The 20,478-nt window shown below is 44.7% G+C and overlaps 1 protein-coding gene across 1 annotated transcript; it reads right to left on the minus strand.

Moving 5' to 3' along the window:
• Window positions 1-5,578: 5,578 nt before the first annotated feature.
• Window positions 5,579-18,899, minus strand: LOC135819819 (sushi, von Willebrand factor type A, EGF and pentraxin domain-containing protein 1-like). Its single transcript, XM_065333100.1, has 10 exons — window positions 18,686-18,899; window positions 16,725-17,024; window positions 16,196-16,384; window positions 14,779-14,937; window positions 14,343-14,504; window positions 13,364-13,537; window positions 12,198-12,374; window positions 9,634-9,810; window positions 7,692-7,868; window positions 5,579-6,872 (listed from the first exon to the last, which is right to left on the minus strand). Exons 1-10 carry the CDS (start codon window positions 18,792-18,794, stop codon window positions 6,457-6,459), a joined length of 2,040 nt encoding a protein of 679 aa, XP_065189172.1. The 5' UTR covers window positions 18,795-18,899; the 3' UTR covers window positions 5,579-6,456.
• Between the last annotated feature and the right edge of the window lie 1,579 nt (window positions 18,900-20,478).

A 20,478-nucleotide genomic window follows, 5' to 3' on the forward strand; every position in this document is an offset into this window, starting at 1 on the left:
CCGGGCTTTGCACCAAGGACTAATACAGATCAAGTTCACTAACCACAGTGACTCCGAGAGTGCTAATGAGGTGTATTTCCTCGCGCTTGTAAAGTTCACACCCTCGTAATTCGCACTCGAACTTACCTCTATGTGAGCATGCTTGTGTACTGGAATATTTTGAAGAAGGATATGCGTCATACTGTTCCTCAGTTGGTTAGAGCACGGCGCGCGATTAGGAAGGACCCTGGGTCGAGTCCTGGTGGTGTTACTGATGATTTTTCTTTCTTTCTTATCTGGCTTGCAAGTGTTGAGTGTCGGAGAGAAAGGAGCAGTACGAGGCATGTGGTCTATACTTTCCTAAGACTTCAAAATTCTCCGTGAAGTCCAAAATTAATTTTGAAATTGCAGGTAAATAATCTACGTGGAGATAAAAGTTTAATAATAGCAATGAAAAGTATGAATGCCGCAGACATCACCACGCAACATGACAATTTGTTCAAGGTTTGGTTTTGTGTGTTTCCAAAATCGATTTTCACGTTCCGATCATCCGTGGAAATACGGAACTAAAGAGATCAAGGGAAAAACAAAGGTTAAAAATCCAAAGAAGTGTGACACACGACGGGTAACTTGTGGTAAGTATTACAAAAAGTGAGAACTAAAATAAAGAGTAAGTGTGACAAACGGGCATGAACAGTGCAGAAACAACTCATGAACACGGGGTGCAAACTCACGAAAATAACCTAAGTGCTAAAACATGTTCTTTTTGCTTACACAAATCGGGCTTATGCGTACGAATACAAACAGCTTCAAGGACCTTCAACTGCTGGACATAACGGGCACGACACAGTACAGAGAAGTCAAGGTCAACCTGGTGAAGAATCTGGTGGATAGAGCGCGGCGAATCTGTTCCCCCACTCGACTCAAGGATGAGCTAGGTTTTCTGAAATCTGTGTTTCTCAAAAATGGTTACCCGGAGGAACTGCTAAACAAGCTACTAAAATCAGCATCAAAACCAAAGGTCGTCATCATTGGTCCAAGTCGTTGCCCAGTCTACCTTTCCTTACCTTGGAAAGGAGAGGCATCACAGACATTGTGCCGCACAATCAAAACGCTAGTTACACAAACATACTTTGCGGCGCACTTCATCCCTGTGTTCACTACGATACGTGCGTTCACGGTGAGGAAGGATGTCCTACCATCCCACCTATTGAGCCACTTGGTCTACCAATTTGAGTGCCGGAATTGTGATAGCCGGTACGTTGGTAGGACCCTTCAACACCTGAGCGCACGTATCAAGCAGCATGTACCACTTCACATGCTGCCGGACGCAGCAAAAGCGAAGCGCCCGAAGCGGGGAAGACCACGCAAGAACCCGCTCCCTCTACCACCGACACAACCAGAGCAAGTCGAACACACGGTGCAGAGGAAGAGTGGTGGATCACTAAGCCAACCGAATGTGCCTTCTCCACCGTTGCCCTTGCCGCCACCGGAGCCACCACCAGTGCCGTTGGTGGCTGGGGTTGGGGAGGAGTCGGCAACAACAACAGTACCACCAATCACAGAAATTGAGCCCATTTCTTTGACACAGTATCCGGCTGTGCGGACACCGCAGCACCCTCCGGCGCTTGATCCGTGGGTCCAGAGACCACGGAGGTCGACCGCCAATTATTCAACCGTAATATATGCTAGGAATGGCCAAGGCCCACGCGGAGCATCGAAGGAGACCGGAAGCCGGGGGCAAAACGGAACACAATCTCGGGACGTAGATGAGGTAAGGACAGTGACACGGGACAGACGTAGGAAGGAGAACATGGATGGTATCAGACGACTGACTGGTGGTGACTATGAGTTGGGTGATGATGCGGCGGATGACGAGAATACAGATGACGACGAGGCGGATGACGGCGAGGATACAGATGACGACGAGGCGGGTGATGACGAGGCGGCGGATGAAGACGAGGCGGATGACGGTGAGACGGCTGGTGGTGATGGTGATAAAACGGACGAGGAGGAGTCAGGTGGCAGGGAAGGTGATGGAGCTGATGAGGGTGAAATTCGTAAGAAGTCAGCTGTGTATTTGCATTTGTTATCTCGTCCCGATTGTTTGAGTGTGTATGATGATTCCCACTTCTCTGTACTGTGTCGTGCCCGTTATGTCCAGCAGTTGAAGGTCCTTGAAGCTGTTTGTATTCGTACGCATAAGCCCGATTTGTGTAAGCAAAAAGAACATGTTTTAGCACTTAGGTTATTTTCGTGAGTTTGCACCCCGTGTTCATGAGTTGTTTCTGCACTGTTCATGCCCGTTTGTCACACTTACTCTTCATTTTAGTTCTCACTTTTTGTAATACTTACTACAAGTTACCCGTCGTGTGTCACACTTCTTTGGATTTTTAACCTTTGTTTTTCCCTTGATCTCTTTAGTTCCGTATTTCCACTGATGATCGGAACGTGAAAATCGATTTTGGAAACACACAAAACCAAACCTTGAACAAATTGTCATGTTGCGTGGTGATGTCTGCGGCATTCATACTTTTCATTGCTATTATTAAATTGCAGGTAGGACAGATATTCAAAATAATATCCAACCCCTAAGCTACTTACTACGCTGAGTTGTGAGAGTGGGAAATCGAGAGATAGAACCCTCACTGATGTGAACTCTTCTCGTTCTCTAAAAGTCAGGAACGAACGACCACACGGCACGAGTACAACTACATTGAAACGAGCACAATGTCACAATTGAGAAGGCCTTTCACATTTGAGAACTTGTGGTTTCATATCATTCTCCCCACCAAAGGGCTTCTCACCATCGTACCACAACTGCCAATCAAGGCTTCTCTTGCCGCAAAAACGCCCTCCTCCTTTCCTTTGGCCCAGACTCAAGCTGCTTCTCAGCATCTCCGACCGATATCGCCAAGCACTGCACCAACGCAGTGGGCCTTGGATCTGATCCTCCCACTGGCTTCAAATACTGCTCTGACCGCTGCTTGTCTGTGGCATCATTATTCTGCGTAAGATTTGCGTCGCCTCCACCAATGAGCGTGTACAATAGTTCTTCTTGCTGTTCTCACGTTTACTATTTAGCAGCTTGCATATGCCATTGTTCTATGTGGAAAACGCATTATCGTCATTATCATCCTCTACTGATGAGCACTGGCAGGGAGCAAAACAGCTGTCTAGAGGCGTGGAAAATTATTATCTCTCAACGGAAGTGTCCTTGCTGGTGTCTGTATGGTTCGGCTAATAGCGCGTGGTTGTGACGAGTTGGGAATGCACTAAATTGGAAATATGGCCGAACGCTCTGTCGCAATATTTAGTTGTGAAGTTTTAATGCGCCGTTAGTGGCGGAGCAGAGTGGACACGACGAGTCGGTGAAGAAAGACAGAGATATGATAAGACGAGTCGGTGAAGAAGGAAGGAGAAAAGCAAGACACATCCTCAACATCTATAGGTTTGATCAAACTGAGCTTAGCTGCTGATACGAAGCGTCGACGAAGCAGCCATGACTGGAGTGAATGCCCCAGCTGGCCTCTCGTTTGTCAGTGGTTGCAACTAGACCTGCTAGTATCACACTCGCGACTACAATTTTCCTGGTGCACATCGACATCGGCATCGGTCCTGTTGAAGGGCGGACAGGTCGGTGTGAATCCTGAACGGCAACCGAGCCTGTCACGTTGGGGAATCTCGGCAGTGAGTCTCGCCTCGCCTGCAAACAGGGGCATTGCACCATCATAATAGTTATCACTATGAACAAAATACATGTACTTTCCAGTGGCATCATTATTCCGCGTAAGATTTGCGTTGCCTGTGTGGCGTGTTCCTACACCAATGGGACGCGTACAATAGTTCTTATCACTGTTCTCACATTAATTTTTACCCGTTAGCAGCTTGCATTTTCGCTAACATGCGTCCCATCATTCTGTTAAACACCATACGAAAACTCCTCTCTCTGGTCGTACTCAGCCGTATTTCCAGGCAGGTCTCCGGGCACCTTGGCGACACGCAATCTGGATTCAGAGCTGGTCGCAGTACAGCAGATGTAGTATGGACGCAGAGATATCTCTCTGCCAAGGCGATAACGGTACCGTTGGGATTGCCACATCCTCGGCCTAGACATGTCAAAAGTGTGAGTAATGGCTACCGAGGGTAGCAATGGTCGGCTTTAGAGCGCATGGAGGAGTAGAGTTAGTTTCTTGTATTAATCAACAGCCGAAAGGTACCGTTGAACATTTTATTGATTTTCGTATGTGCGCCGTACGAACGGTACCGTAGTGGGAGAAAGGGAAGGGAGCGGCGTCAATACCGTGAGGAGCATGGCGAAGACCCGTCGCGACGATTCGGGAGAGGAGCGGTGGTGACAGCGGGTGAATTCCCCCAGTTAGGACTCCCATTTCTGTCCGCCGCTACGCTTGGTTTGGTTTGTCCCGACCATCAATGGCAGCAAGCAGAATGTGTCGCTATCGAGCGCTGGCGGAACCGGTCGGTCCACACAGCGGGCGTGATGTAACGGCCAGCGAAGGTCTGTCGCTCGAGAGAACGCCTGAGGGGACTCTGCGGGGACAGTCGTCGTGGTGCGTGCATGCCGTCCGGTGATGCATGGGCTAGGGGTGTGCTGTCGAGCTGCGACCTTTCACGTGAGCATGAGGGCGTTCAGTATTCATAATAATTTTTATATTAATATTCTTGTTTAGTTCCTTGCCAAAACTCTTTTCTTTTCCATGATCAGTTACGAATATTTACACACTCGTAGTCTGTATCTGTGCTGCATTATCGAGCCATGCAAAATGTTAGCAGCTTGTGAGTGGACGAATACAGTTTCCCACCTGTTATTTTCCTAGAACCAAGGGCTTTGAGAATGTTCTTGGAACTTCTCAGTGTTACACCTTGCCTATTTTCTTTCTTGCGCCCATAATACTAACACCGTATAAAATCAGTATGCCATGTCAATTACAATATCAGTATCACCTTCTCTGACGAGCCTTTGATAGGCGAAACAGCTGTCAGAAGGAAATGTTTTACCCGTGACCCCTTTGTTGTTTGAAGTTATTGGTGTGAGTAATGGCTACGGAGGGTAGCAATGGTCGGCTTTAGAGCGCATGGAGGAGGAGAGTTAGTTTCTTGTATTATTGTTCTTATATGCCATTGTTCTATGTGGAAAAGCGCACTTGCGCCATTTCTACTGTATAAGAATGATCATTCCTTCACACTCCATTATCATCATTATCATCCTCTACTGATGGGCTCCGGCAGGGAGCGAAACAGCTGTCTAGAGGCTTGGAAAAATATTTTCTCTCAACGGAAGTGTCTTAGCGGTGTAGTGTTTGGTTCGGCTAAGAGCACGTGGTTGTCACGAGTTGGGAATGCAATAAATTGGAATTATGGCCGCAAGCTCTGTCGCAATATTTAGTTGCTCCTGTGTTCGCGTTAGATTACTAAAGGTTTGCTGCTCTCCTTAGTTACTTTGTGTTATCAATTCAGGTACTTCAAATTTTCTCTCGCCGTAAAATCCCTCGTGTACATATTTCGATAATATAGTATTTGTCCACATGAGCTTACCTAGCACTTTGGCACAGATACCCCTTCCTGCCGCCTCTATTCATCGGTTTTGAGAACTGGTATAATTGAGGAAAGGAAAAGACAAAGAAAAAAGGAAACCTAGGACTCATGCGAAGTTCAAATTCAGCAAGACCAGTGCAGGAACATGCTTTAACTAAAGGAAAAATAGGTGGCAAAACACGCAAGTGAAGAAATGGCTGGATACGGCCTGAACATAATTAGGCGCCAAAATTGAAAAAAAAAAGGAAAGATGGAAAGTATCGTGCCTGTTCCCGAATTGAACTCAGGACGGCCGTTAACACAGGGTAAACCCCAGATGCAGCGCCTAACGGTAAACGCTAAATAACCCTAAAGCTAGTAATAACATGAGAAGGACATCAATCCTGATGATGGCCCAAGACCGAAATATTGATGGAGAATTATATTTTAATTTTTTTAAAGTTCAGAGACCGGATATGTGTGTGTGTGTGTTGAGCGATCTTTTAAAAATGATATGCAGTTAAAAAAATTAAATGTGCTTTCCGCGCTATCGTGATAATAGATTATAAATGAGGCAAAATCAATACATGGAGACTTGAAGCCACGACGTGCGACAGAAATCTCACGTGAGCCGAAGTGGCCTTGTTATGGACTCTGCTTACCCAAGAAGTCAACTATGCATTATAAACTGAAAATCGTGTAGGAAGACAGGTGCAAACAGATTCATTGGAGACAGGAATGCCAGAACGCTTAAAAAGAGAAGAGAAGAAAGCACTTCAGATTTTCAAAAACATCTAGCAACTTTTCACAGTTAAACTTTCCAGACTTTTCTTCAGTGGAAGTACAAGTTAGAGCAGAGAAAAATGAAGAATGTGTTCAGAATAGCAAAGAGGAGAAAAAAGAACAGAAATCAGCTCTTTATCATTCTCATGAAAATGAAATCTAGCTTGGCTTCTGCCGAATTACGACATCACTATAGATAGTTGTCGTCTCGGCGGCTGGCGTGGATGGTGCGTGCTGTGGGCGCTTATCAGCACCAGCTATCACAACAGACGTGTAGGTGACGTCTTCGGTGAGTTGCGTATCTTGATTAGCTCCTCTTTCCGGCTTGGGTACAGCATACGTGTTGTCTCGTGTTGCCTGTGACGACAGCTCCTGTGACCTGCTCGAATTGTTGCACTCTTTGCTCCCTCCACATGTGCCAAACAGTGGCATCATGAGGTCACCTGTGCATTTGAAGGAACTTCGCCTCATCATCAAGATAACTGCAAGCGCTATCAGTAGAAGCACAGCTAGTAGTGATACAAAGGCAATGAGAGCAGCGCTGTTGGTCTTCCCTTGTGCCAGTGTGATTACGGCTGGGAAAACAAAGCACGCAGAGTATCAGCAGATCAAAATTGATGCCCAGCAGTACTTTGTGAATTAATGCAAGGCAAGATCTTGCATGTTGGTACATGTACCTCTGTGTATTTTCTAATCCAATTCCAAACCTATGTTTTTAAGGAACACCAAAGCAGAAAATTTCGAATTCTATACTTCTCCACTTCGTGGGAGAACCAATCAATCAAACTCACTCCTTCCACTCTAGGCCCCAGCACAGTCAAGCTCACAGACCATCAGCACAGGCAGTTTGGTTCAACACCATGTATGCTCAAAAACTCGATTCTATCGAAGATAGGAAACCGCTTTACCCAAGTCCGCAACAGAAAGATGTTACTACGAAGTAGAACTACAATGCTGGCAAGTGAAATCCGACCTCTGGCCGGTGCGCCGCGCCGGCCAGAGGTCGGATTTCACTTGCCAGTATTGTAGTATACAGTCATGTCTCTCAAATGCAAACAATTTTTGATGAACCATGGCCTTTGCAGTTTACACACATTCCACGCTGTATTGTTTCTCCTTTTTCTCTCGTGTCGAGATTTGGAATGTACACTTTTTCACTTTTTCTCACTATGCGGTTTTTGGAAATCTTAATCCTTTAGCTAACTCACCAGTCTGAGAAAAACGACTGAGGATTTGTGCAGTAGTCATAATTGATCGTGACTGAGTGCGTTGCATACACCAGTGTAAACATGTCTCCGTCAAACATAGCAATCAATACGGTGCTTGAAAGGTCTGAAACGCAGCATGCTGCTATATGCGATGCTACCGGTAGTTCTTCCACTTCGCTAGCTTACCTGAACAGGTAGTGTTAGTATGTAGCCATGATCCATTTGTCAAGCACAACGTGTAGGAATCACCGTGCAGTTGGTAACCTTCATTGCATTGAAAATGGCGAACTGACAAGTGGGTCGAGTTTCCAGGAGGTACTTCACCATTCTCTAGTGGGCGAACAAGTTTCGAGCATGCCTTTTCTGCATATACACATTATCACACGCGAGAAGAGCCGATCTTACAGATGTGAGTCAAAATGTATACAATCTATGTAGCACAGAAAAATTCTACATCCTGACGACACCGAAGAAGCTCCTGCTCAACAAGCTGTCTGAGATGATCTCGAAATGCAGGCATGAAAAAAAGTTCCGTCTGGCAAATTTCACACCTATCAAATGAACTGACCAAGTACTGTACTGCACTTTGCCTGAGCACCCCGACATCAATTATTAATAACACAATGAAATTGTTGTTAGCTATGCCACTCTGCTCACGCCCACACGTCATCCAAATACCCCTAGATATCTCACTGACCCATTGCCTGCCATCCTCCTGGCACCTCCACCCGTCTGCTGTACACTGCATTCTCATTGCCTCTTTCTGGGCTTTCATGCTCACATCTGTGGTTGCACGCCACCCTCCTGCCACTTCTACTGTCGCGCCTTGGCCCGCGCCAACTTTCTCCCCCTACCTAACAGCAGATTTAGCGCTAGATTTGTTTATGCTTGTGGAACTATGTGTTTATAAGCATACTGTTGGGTAGTTCCGAGTATCAGTTGTCTGATGACTGCCTAGCGGCATGAAACTCAGAGTTACAACCAACCTGAACGTCCTCCGTTGAATCTGCTATGAACTAAGCTCTGTCTCTGACATTGAGCACTCTTTTGAGCTCGGGGATCAACGGATTTAGTCACACTCATGTATATACACCGAAACAAATTCGCGTCATTACAAGGTTAGGTTTGTGGAATGAAGAGTATTATCTAGTGTATCGATTCTATCGAAGATCTGCTAAACTGTCAAATCCTATAGGATTTTTTGAAAAATTTCCAATAATCATGACCATGCTTCTGCCAGGGATATGTTGTGTGCCTAAATTGTATTGTAAGGTGTTAGGGCAGTATCAGTAGGTTCTCTACATAAGTTTTCAAGAGTGCCAGTATTATCACTTGACTTATAGGGCCGTTTTAGTGAGGACCTGTCAGTTTCTTTCTCGGATTATTGAATAGGATTTGAGTATTCTACAATATCCAGAGTGTTGTAATAAATGCAGATGACGATAGAACTGGCAGGGAAAGTAGTATAGAATGCCTAACACGCTGAATAAGTACGCAGATACCATGAATAGATGTCTGTGATTGATTGGGGAGCACTGCCACAGGGTGGCATATTTAGTGCTGTTAACCGTACTAGAGCGAAAGCTTCACCCTGAAAATTGGCCGGTCGGCTTGAAGGTTGGATTATTCCTACGAATATATATGGAAAACAGTTCCAAACACCTCATGAAACCATAAAATTTTCATCAATTTTCATAGGTTGTCTAGCGAAATCCTTTATCCAGAAAGCAAATCCTATAATTATATAGGATTTCCTGGTTACAGTTTAAGAGATGGGAAACCGCGTTATGGATGGGCGCAAGTCCATTGCAGAACCTTAGGAAACTCATTCTGAGAAAGAAAGAAAAACGACTGAGGATTTGTGCAGTCGTCCAAATGGATCGTGACTGAGTGCGGTGCATACACCAGTATATATGTATCTCCGTCCAATATAGCACTCAGTACGGTGCTTTAAAGGTCTGAAACTCAGCATGCTGCTATATTCTCAACGTCTAATATCAGGTATCAGCGATCTGAATAGAAGTACCGTTAGTACCATTTGATTGAAACCGCCGCAGACATCATTTGCGGATCAAACTTTATTATAACAATCGATGCTACTAGTGTTTCGTGCACTTTACTAGCTTACCAGAACAGGTAGTGTTAGTATGTAGCCATGATCCATTTGTCAAGCACAACGTGTAGGAATCACCGTGCAGTTGGTAACCTTCGTTGCATTGAAAATGGCGAACTGACAAGTACGTAGAGTTTCCAGGAGGTACTTTACCATTCTCTGGTGGGAGAACATTTTCCGAGCATGCCTTTTCTGCATGTACACATAATCACACGCATGCACACACACCGAAACAAATTCGCGTGAGTACAAAGTTGGTTTAGTGGAATGAATAGAATTATCTAGTGTATCGAATCTATCGAAGATAGGAAACCGCTGTATGGATGGGCGAACGTCCATTGCAGAAAGATAATGGAACTAATTTGGTCCGCCAAGTTAAAATTGGCGCTTATCTTTGCACTTGACTGTTCGGTGTTCTGCCTGTGTCATACGGCATGGAACCACCTATTCACCCTCCGACCATAAACATTGGCCATTGCATCTGACGACATGGCAGCACAAACCATCACAGAAGTTGCGATTGGTTCGTTCGAGTCTTTTTGACTGTAGCTGCCACCGACAAACATTTCCGTCAGCGCAAGAAAACGATGCAACCTCCGCTCAAGCCCGTAAAATTGGTCGGGATGTTCGCATTTCAGAGCGATGGAGAACACAGTTTCTGCCTACTTACAGCTGTCCGGTGGCAAGGATGGTTTACCGCGCGGGGAGGTATAGAAAAGCACAAAGCGTTAGGACTAGTTGTAGTGCGCACAGCCAAAGGTCACTGAGGTGCTACATCAAGCGGAAGCTATTACTGGGCTGCGTGCACAAGCACCACCGGCTCGTATGGGTGCTGATCAGCAAGTACGACAAGCGCAAGAGGCTGTTTAAAAATGTACAGTGCTGATGTTGCGTTGCCTTTTTGTCTCAAACAAAGGCATTATTGTGACGAATGGGGATAACACGTACAGCCAACATGCGGGCAGTCTCACTCAGCTTCTGAGTGGCAAGGTGACAGCCACGCACTGTCTTTGAGTGTGATTCCAGACAATGAGAAGTGGAACAAGCTATGAAACGTGCAGAACCTGTCCAGATCCAATGTTTTGAGCTCTTCCTCCAGTGACGATAATGGCCAGGAAGAAGTGTAACTTGCTTGAATATTTTGCTGAGTTGCTTACTGACATGTACATTATCATGTACATGGTGGTTTGTGATCGTGTCATCCCTCGTATATTTGTATTTTCTTCCTGAGACAAGTGTGAAGATAAGAGTGAATTGTAACTGGCCGGACCAAGTAGTATTATAGTCATGTCTCTCAAATGTAAACGATTTTCGATGAACCGTGGACTTGACACACATTCCACGCTGTATTTTTTCTCCATTTCCTCTTTTGTCGAGGTTTGGAATGCACGCATTTTCTCCCTATACGGTTATTGGAAATCTTTTAAAACCCTTTAGCCAACTCATTCTGAGAAACAAACGACTGAAGATTGGTGCAGTAGTCATAATATATTGATCGTGACTGAGTGCAGTGCATACACCGGTTGTTCCTGCCTGAAGGTTGAACTTGTGAACAAGGTCAACATTGTTTGAATTTGTTGTGGACTTTGTCTTTGCTATTTTCGTTCTGCCTATTCTCTCACCTTTCTTCTCTCTCACGTCTTGTGTAGATCTTCTTTCCAGTCTGTCTCTCTGGTCTCTCTGGTCTTCTCTCCACTCTTATTTTCAAGAACGATTCTCTTCTCCATTCCTTCGTTCTTGTACTTCTCTAAACTTCTCTGTTCTCTTTTCTCTTCGTTTTTATTTATTTATTTATTCAACATCTCCTGGCCCGTCCGAAGACTGCCAATAAACATGAGAGGTCAGGTGATAGCCAACCACGGCAAGCTAAAAGGAAAAAAAAAAAAAAAAAAAAGAAAGATGCTGTCAGAGAGTTTGAATTTCCTTGAACATGACGTGACCATGTGTTTTTGCGCACTGAACTGTCTTGATTTTCTTTTATGTTTTTTTGCCAAATATACAGTGCAATGTGCGCTGTGTATGTACAATGCTGCGCGGTTAGCGATGCGCTTTCTTTGGTACAGTCTTTTTCTGTTGTGTTCGAGATCTATAGCTTTCGCTTTCTTGCAGTTTTCACCGCTTAGCTGCGATAGTTGCTGTTTACTTGAGGGCGAACTGCGACGACTCCATTCCCGTAGATGGTCTTGGTGCGGAGGCGCCGAGCGGACCTCCTTGCATTTTGGTTTAGTTTCCTTTTGAGAGTTTTTCAGTTTTCAGTTTTTGTTGGTGTTTGTGAATACACTTTATACAGTCTTCAAGCGAGCAGTAGTTTCCGATGTGCGGTCGTGACTTGTGTTGTCCGTACTGTCCTGAACACCGGTGTACATGTAGCTACATCTAACATAGCACTCAATATGGTGCTTGAAATGTCTTGAGCGCAGCATGCTGCTCTAATTTCAACGTCGAATATCAGGTATCAGCGATCTGAATAGAAGTACCGTTAGTACCATTTGATTGAAACCGACACAGACATCATTTGCGGATCAAAATTTATTCCAACAATCGATACTACTAGTAGTTCTTGCAGTTCACTAGCATACCTGAACAGGTCGTGTTAGTATGTAGCCATGATCCATTTGCCAAGCACAACGTGTAGGGATCACCGTGCAGTTGGTAACCTTCGTTGCATTGCAAATGGCGAACTGACAAGTACGTAGAGTTTCCAGGAGGTACTTCACCATTCTCTGGTGGGAGAACATTTTCCGAGCATGCCTTTTCTGCATGTACACATAATCACACGCATGCACACACACCGAAACAAATTCGCGTGATTACATGTACACATTGGGTATAGCCAATCACAACACCCGCGCACGAATAGGGCTAAATACGACTGGACTCGTTGACGAGGGTCACGAATCTCACAATACTTCACAGCTATGAAAGATTTTTCAATGCTTGCTCTATCGAAATGTCTTCTTACAAGGAGGAAAACTTACGTCTGCCATCGGAGAGGGGTCAACACAATAATGTGGAGCACTATTACACACAAAAAGGCACAACGGAGGTTTACAGAATTGTCGCAACTCCGAGTTGCGACAACTCTGTAAACCTCCGCTGTGCCCTTTTTGTGTGAAATGAAAGGTTTTCAATAAATAGGAGAACTAGCGGATGCGTTGTTTCACGAAGGTTTTAATGAGATGTCACGAACAAAATTCTAGAGAAAGTGGATATGCACAAAGAAATAACTCCGATGGAAACGTAATGTGAACCTTAAAAGATTGGACTGAGTTACGATCTTTTGAAGTTTTGCATTCAAGTGTGGGGCAGCTCTTAATTAACTTAAAGGGCTAATGCTAAAGCCTAACTAAAACCAATACCAATACCGAGAAACCAATAAAAGCGTCGTGAAATGACGCTTAAGCTAGTTCTTTTAATGCAACCCTTAAACTGTTGTCACCTTGCCGCCTTTTCAAAGGCAAAGTTGTTCAAACATGTATCACAACTGGATTTCTTACGGGCCGTACTTAAAGCCTTACTCAAAGCCGTACTTAAAGCCTTACTTAGCATTACCATGCCTACTTTCCCTATACGATGCAAGGCATGATGGGTACTCCAAACTACCAACATATCTTCCGTCTCTTCATCATTTCTCTAACATATTGCAGTGTGTGCACAGCATAGAATGATGGAATGCCTGTTATTCGCCCATACACTTGTAGAGTAGACAGCATGCAGATTACCAGATATGTTGAGACCAACTTACGAATACATTGCCCTATTGGTGGAGACCATGATCTGTTATGTAGACATCTAGTCGTGTTCATTCCAACCAGTTCATACCCTGGCACGCATTTAAGTCGTAGAACTCCGTAACCTGTCCGGCTGCTCCAAACTTGTAATCCGTTATTAACTGGAGGGGGAGGTTTGCAACGAATCTCTGTGGAGAAAGACAAAAGTTTGACAGTTGTTTTAGCACCCTTATAAGGCCTCACAAATGAGAACATGTATCATCTGCCTTTTTGCGAAATAGTGCGAATCAAGAGTTTTTCATCAAAAACATCGATCGTTACCCGGCGTTAGAGAATTTCTCTGAAAATGCAATTAATAGTATGTTCCCTATTGAAAACCCGGTTCTTGAGCATATTTAAAATAATATTATAGTAATATGGAATAGAGGTTGCGACTTCGGCGATGATTTTGTTTAGGAATGGATTTGCTCCCACACTCGAAGGTTCGATGGACTTCTCGTGTTCTCTGGATGGCAGTCGTGAGTCAGTCAAGTGTCAAGTCGTCCGAGGAATATCGGTAGCTCCAGTGTGCGAGCAAACCCATTCCTAATATAGTAGTATGTAAAGAGGAAAGGATCTATAAGTTACTAACTATGACTAACAGTCCAGCAAGGTCACGAGATATTGTGGCTCTTACATGTGACATTGAGGTTGCATATCACTGATTGACATGCGAAGCAACCAAACAACTCAAACGAAATGGTACTATTGTTACGTAGTGCCTCCGAGATATGATTGAGTTACCTATTCAATCATTATTTTGGCCAGGGTTAATTAAACTAAAATCAATGCAATATCCATTACTGTAATGCATGAAGACATGCTCACACCCTATTGATGGGTCAAGCCAGCAATAATATTTGTGGGATGGCATTACCGGAGTGCAGGATTGAACAGATATTTATGCTGCTGAGGACCTTTTTATATAATATATTATAACACTCGCCTAAGTACCTTCACAGTGTGGCTGAGTCGTCCAGTTGTGCAGATTGCATGTCATCGTCTCAGGGCCGAGCGTTTCAAACATAGAGCTGCAATTAACATGCACCACTGTGCCATCAAGTCGAGAGCTTGTGTTGAGTTGTGCATTTGAGATTGAGAGTTGTGGACACACAGCTGGACAGATAGCAAACTCAGATTTAAATTTCACACTGCGCTGTGTCTTTATGCTAGTACTGGACTGTATGAGATAGCATTACGTTGAATTCCAACCATATAATTTTTAGTATATTTTTAGTATATTTTTTAGTCCTCGTCGCCTTTTCATTTAACCATATAATTATGATGTGAATATAGAACCGTCGTTATGTGCTTTATATTTGTATTCCAAGCAACAAGTGAAGAATTACACGCATAGAGACACACTATAACTAGTCAAATATATGCTTACGTTTGCAGGATGGTAAAGGCGTTGTGGTATTGACAGCGATGCATCTGACCGAAGCATTGCCAATAAGTTGATGTCGATCGTTACAATGTGCCCAGTAAACAGGAGCGTGTCCAGAAAAATGTCCACTCGGCAATTTCCCACTTATATTGCATTCAATGGCTGGTATTCGAAAGGCACAATTATCGAAAGTGCAAAACATTCAGTACAGTGCATGGACCAAGCTTTAACCCAATCTTTTCCACATTTCGTATAGCTTCGTTCCGTAGTGGCAAAACGCCCAAAGGTATGATTGATCAGACTTATTGTGGTACTGTTGCTTCTAGTTGGAAACAGGCATTTGGCAATTCAGATGTGAACGGGCAAGTAACTATGGGCAATGAACAAGTGCGTGGAGAACACCGGGATAGGTGGAGTTATTCAACCGCTTGTGGCCTGTGCGAGTTATCCGAGAATTGGAGGATACGTGGAGCAGGAGCAGGTATTGCTCAAAGGTCAACTGAATGCATTGTGTTGTTGAATTTTCAACAAGGTAAAACTTCCTATCCCGAACACTCCAAGTTGAAAGGTTGTTGGTTCATGCCTGGTAGATGTGGTGAAGCTACTTGTAGGTGTCAACTCATTGAATGTGTCAGTAATGCCAATCATGTTTGTGCCTTGCTGTCGCACTCGGGTTTCTCTTTATACAATCACCAAATCTGTACCTAGATCGGACGTATATTTACTTAGTAATTTGCACTGGACAAATTCCACGAACTTGGGCATCCTGGAAAGTCCTTGACGGGATGCACTGCCCCAGCGCCGCAAGCCAGGAAAGGCGCGCCAGCGTTGGGTTCACGCTCCAGATCGATCTCCTTCCACCATGTCCCTCCTGTACCTCGTATCAAACTCAATTTTATCGATAGAAACTCCCGGGGACCTACTTTTGAAGTTGAATGGGTGTAGCCTTGTCAACACGTCTCGTAAGCAGGGAAATCCCCAGCTGTTGACCCACGCATCTCGCTCTGAGAGCAAATTTTCCGGGACCAACATTATAAGTGCCAATAGAACTCATGAACCTCTGTTCCTATGGCTTTGAAAATTGTTCGAGGCGACAGCAGAGAGTTTTCCTTTCGACATACATACTTCAATCTTTCCAAACGATTCGACCATTTTACGATAATTTCAAAATGCCCACCTCTTCGAACATCGGTGTTCGATCAATGTATGGGCCAGGCAATAAAGGGTTATTTATAATCTGGGGACTTTGATGGACAGTCACTCAAAACTCATAATCCAGTTACCTCTTTGTTCCTCCGTGTATAATCCAGGACAACATTGGGTCAAAATGCAAGTTCAAACTTCTGTTTAGCTGGTGTAGACAGCTATGTGGGGGAGCGACGTAGAAATTGAAATTGACCAATAGAACACGATGCCTTACCAGCACAAACCTGTCCTGTTGTTAGCCACCTCAATGGTTGTGATCCACACTGAGCGAAAACTCCTGTCTGATTCTTCGCATAACCACTGTCACATGTGGCATAGACTTCCGACGGAAAGCTGTATCCCGATGGGAATTGCAGAGTTCCATTTTCAATCAATAGCGACTGCGAACAGTTGGTCTTGTTAGCTGCAAGTATTCGGAGGAAGACGATTCCCATGTAATGCAGCTATACGATGCACAGAGAACAATTTACTGAAATATGCCACAAAAACCAGACCACTCAGATACTGGAAAGGGCACACCCATGGTCATATAATTTGGACCTAACCTACTCGCAACAATGGGTTCCTGGGTTTATGAATAGACAATCAGGTGCAGACCAGTACAAACTCTAGCGAAAGGTACACACAGTAAATCACGGGAAGGTTATACGCTCCATTTTTCTTGTTTGGAATCAGGTTAAAGTTTATACGGGTAACTTGGTAAATAGTCCTTTTTTTACTTGCTTCTGTAATGTGAGACTTACCTGCTTTTATGTCAAAGTTCTCACATAAGATCACCGTGTCATTGGAGTCGCAAGAGGAGTTCTTCGGCAAGCAACTAGGACCCGATTCGCTAGAATTCACCCAGATTTTTATTTTCTTTCCAAGACGTTCTTCAATATGCTTGATATAGGAGTTGCCGCATTGCGAAGTCGCGTTGGTCTCAGATATGAGGCTGTATCCGTTCTTTTCGGTGCACTTCTCATCTGCCTTAGAGTACGAGTCAGCAAACAACCGGCTATCGCTAATCAAGTATGCTCCTGTGTGATTGCAATTGAAGTGAGCTGCATTCAGAGGGCATAAGAAAGTTGATGGTGACGAGCCCGGAGCCCAGTTTGCTCACGACAAAGTTCACAGGACAACTTTGATCTTTCGTACTCTCAACTAACTTTGGTATCACATCGCGAGAGAATAGATAATTGCAAACATCTCACGGCTGAAGTAAATAGAACGGCACGAAAACATGTCTCTAAAACTCTGGATAGGCTTCTTTAGTGGAGCTGGATCCATATTTGTGATCATGTTTGACCTTTGTCTATGCGTGAGGTCGCTAGTCAGACATAGATTAATGGCAATGGGAGGGGTCAACGGGTTCTTATACGACACCGGGATAACTTTCTACACCACACTACGGAGGGGAAAGGAGCAGCAACTATTGCTATCGATCAATGTAACAGCAATACACGAGCAGCGCCCAAAGCCTGCAACACGGACATGGTACCCATGCAACGGTTGTGTAGTAGGCCAGTGCGCGTCAAGCACCAAGATAGGCAGAACGAATACCGGATGGAGATGCGGCAAGAGCATGAGAAGAACCACAATGCTATCATCCAAGCAAAACTAATATTGAAAACGAACAAAAGGCAACTAGACCGATACTCATAAGTTCTGGAGCCAATACAACAAAATCTCTTCTTATCAAAATAATGTGATATTGAAGACACCACAGAAGCAAAACGATCAATTCTAAATAGCGGTAAAACGAAATTCTGCCGTCATCACCATACATCAACGAAGTCATCAATGTTTCCAAAATCTAGATTTTTGGGTTCCGCTCGTCAGTGGAAAATGACGGAACTAAAGGTAAAATGCACAAAATGACCTTACAATTCATCCTGTAACATGAAAACTAAAACAATCCATTCCCTACAGCCTTTCAAAAACATTCGTGGATTTGCGATTCCTTCTCATCAATAGAAGGGCTCTACGCGGCACTACACGTGCGATGTGTAAACTGTAAAGTCGCCATTACAATAGTGCCCGCGCTGCCACGGTAGGGTCACAGCTCACCACCAGCTTTCCCGTTGTTTCTTGATCAAAACCGTCTCCTGGCATTCACGATTGTGCCCTGCTTCCTGTGCTGGAGTTGAAATGCCAGTAACTATGCTAAAGTCTTCATGGCATTTACGATCACTCTCCTAAAACAAACTTACATGCCCAAAGAGCATATGTACCCAACTGCCGTCAAGCGGGTACACCTGCCAATTTTCGCCAAATGGTTGCAATGGTTGCAATAGAAATCACCTGCTCCAGTAGTCGAGCAGGAGGACTGCTGTACCACGAGCTTTGATTCTGATTGGAACTGCGCTACACGCAGAAAGCCACAATTTTGTGACTTGCCACGAACCAACGTAACCGTAGGGGAACTCGAAGGAGCAGTATGAATCTTGTGCAGTAGGTTGAAGATAATTCTCCAAGATACTGCTCTCATTCATAGGAACGGCGGAACCCACTACTGCCTTTGGAAGGAGACAGAAATCAAACTGTATTTTAGTCCTTCGCTCCTGATCACCAGGAGTTATGATAATCAAAGAGTGATGCCTACCTGGTGCCTACATCCGAAGGCTAGAGAAACTACCGCAACAAAAGACGACACGGCCATTATCTTTAGTAATCGTGTATTTTCCGATGCTGAAGAAAATTCGCTCATGACATGATGACTTACCGACGTATTCGAAAGGAGATGAGTCTGCTAGTTTACTGGCTGTCGATAGTGGCAGGATAACTGCACACATGATTGATAGGATCGTCAGCAAATAGCGAAAGCGCTTCATGTCTTCTATGAGGACACCACGCGGCACTCGTCATTCATGAAGGAAAGGAAACAATAAGCCAGGTAGCAGTGCCAGCAATAAAACTGCTTCGTCTCCTGGATTAGCGGCCAGTTGAATGAGATTGCCGATATGCAGTGTTCCCCCCCCCCCCCAATCCTTCTGGCTAAAGGATTACGCGCCGTGAGTATATCGTTGATAACTGAGAAAGGATTCACTGACTCGTCCTGCCTGCGTGTTAGAAGCACACAATCGCGATGGTATGCAGAAGGAACTGGATTGCGCAACTGGTGCAGCCTGTTGACTTGCATGACTGACCCTCTAATTATATCTCATGATGGCAATGCATGTGCTAACGTTTCGCTTGGATGCGACTGCACTGGCAGCGTTGGCCATCTGTCGAGAGAACGCAACACGCTTGCTGGAACTCATTATCAAAAATTATGGTGAACATGTGAAACACACGTGTTGATTCCATTGGAGACGTGCAGCGCCAGACGACCGTGCACACTAGGTACGTCAGTGGATATAATTATCGCAAAATCCTAGGATATTTTCCAAACACAAGTTCCAACTAAATCAGATCTTAAAAGATCTGATTTTGTTCGAACTTGTGCTCGGAAGGGTTGCGTCCGATTGCTGGTGAAGTGAAACATCTCTCAGCTCAACGGATTATACTCCTACAAGGCGAACTTAGATGTTGCGACTTGGGCGGTCTTAGTCACGATGTTGGCTGGTCGAGGACTAGGAACACATGCTTCTTGAGGAACACATGCTTCTTGAGGAACACATGCTTCTTGCCGAATATGACTCTTGACTGACTCACTACTGCCATCCGGAGCACACGGGGAGCACGTCGCAACTTCCACTCGGCAAACCTGGTAGAAGAAAGCACCACTCCCTGCTCAATACACAGTGATGGAGTAGCCTGGAGAGCACTATATAAGTGCAGGGCTGCCACTTGCTCCGATTTTTCGGAAATCGGGGGGGGGGGGGTGATCGCCTGTCGGACAAACCGACCGATTTTGTTCCCAATTTTTTTGGCCGGTCATTGTACATGTACATGTACATGGAGCTGTAAAATGCACGCGTGCTTGCATGTGTGTGGACTAAAAATGTGCTCTGGGACCCCAACAGAAAGCCATTTTCCTAAATATTTTCACCGGTCCCCGATCACCGTCAGATTTTTCTCCCTCCAAGTGTGGCAGCCCTGTAAGTAGTGCTTTTCAGGCACAATCTTCCTCAGCCTGCTCAAGCTCAAGTGATGAGGGGTTAATTCCCCGAAACAATGTGTAATGAGCAGGGAGTGGTGCTTTCTTGCAGATTTCCCGAGTGGAAGTGTAGTATCCCTGCCCGACCAATACGGAAGCAGTACGGAACTAATACGGAGCTTTGCCTGATGTATATTTAGTGTATCTCCGTATGTAAGCGTACGGCGTCTGCTGCATATAAGCGGCTGCGCATTTCTGTTTTGATGAAGAGAAGATTAGATTAGATTAGATTGGATAGCAATGAAAGCTAACTCGAAGAATAAGGATTCAACCTCTAGGTGAGCACCGGAGAGAAAGTTATTTATTTTGCCGCTTCTTCTTTCACTAACGATTATATCTCAGGTGTGTACCTGAAAGTAGAATAAAAGTAATTCGTGTTGATTTCACCGCGCCTACCACTCGGCTACCCATTACAT

Source organism: Sycon ciliatum, chromosome 6 (assembly GCF_964019385.1).
Source record: "Sycon ciliatum chromosome 6, ocSycCili1.1, whole genome shotgun sequence".
Lineage (NCBI taxonomy): Eukaryota > Metazoa > Porifera > Calcarea > Leucosolenida > Sycettidae > Sycon > Sycon ciliatum.

Coding starts and splice junctions, on each gene's coding strand:
- LOC135819819 (XM_065333100.1), bottom strand. CDS start 18,794: ATGAAGCGCTTTCGCTATTTGCTGACGATCCTATCAATCATGTGTGCA. Junction 14,505..14,778: donor GCCTTTACCATCCTGCAAAC/GTAAGCATATAT, acceptor CTATCTGTCCAG/CTGTGTGTCCACAACTCTCA. Junction 6,873..7,691: donor TACTAACACTACCTGTTCAG/GTAAGCTAGCGA, acceptor TTGTTTTCCCAG/CCGTAATCACACTGGCACAA.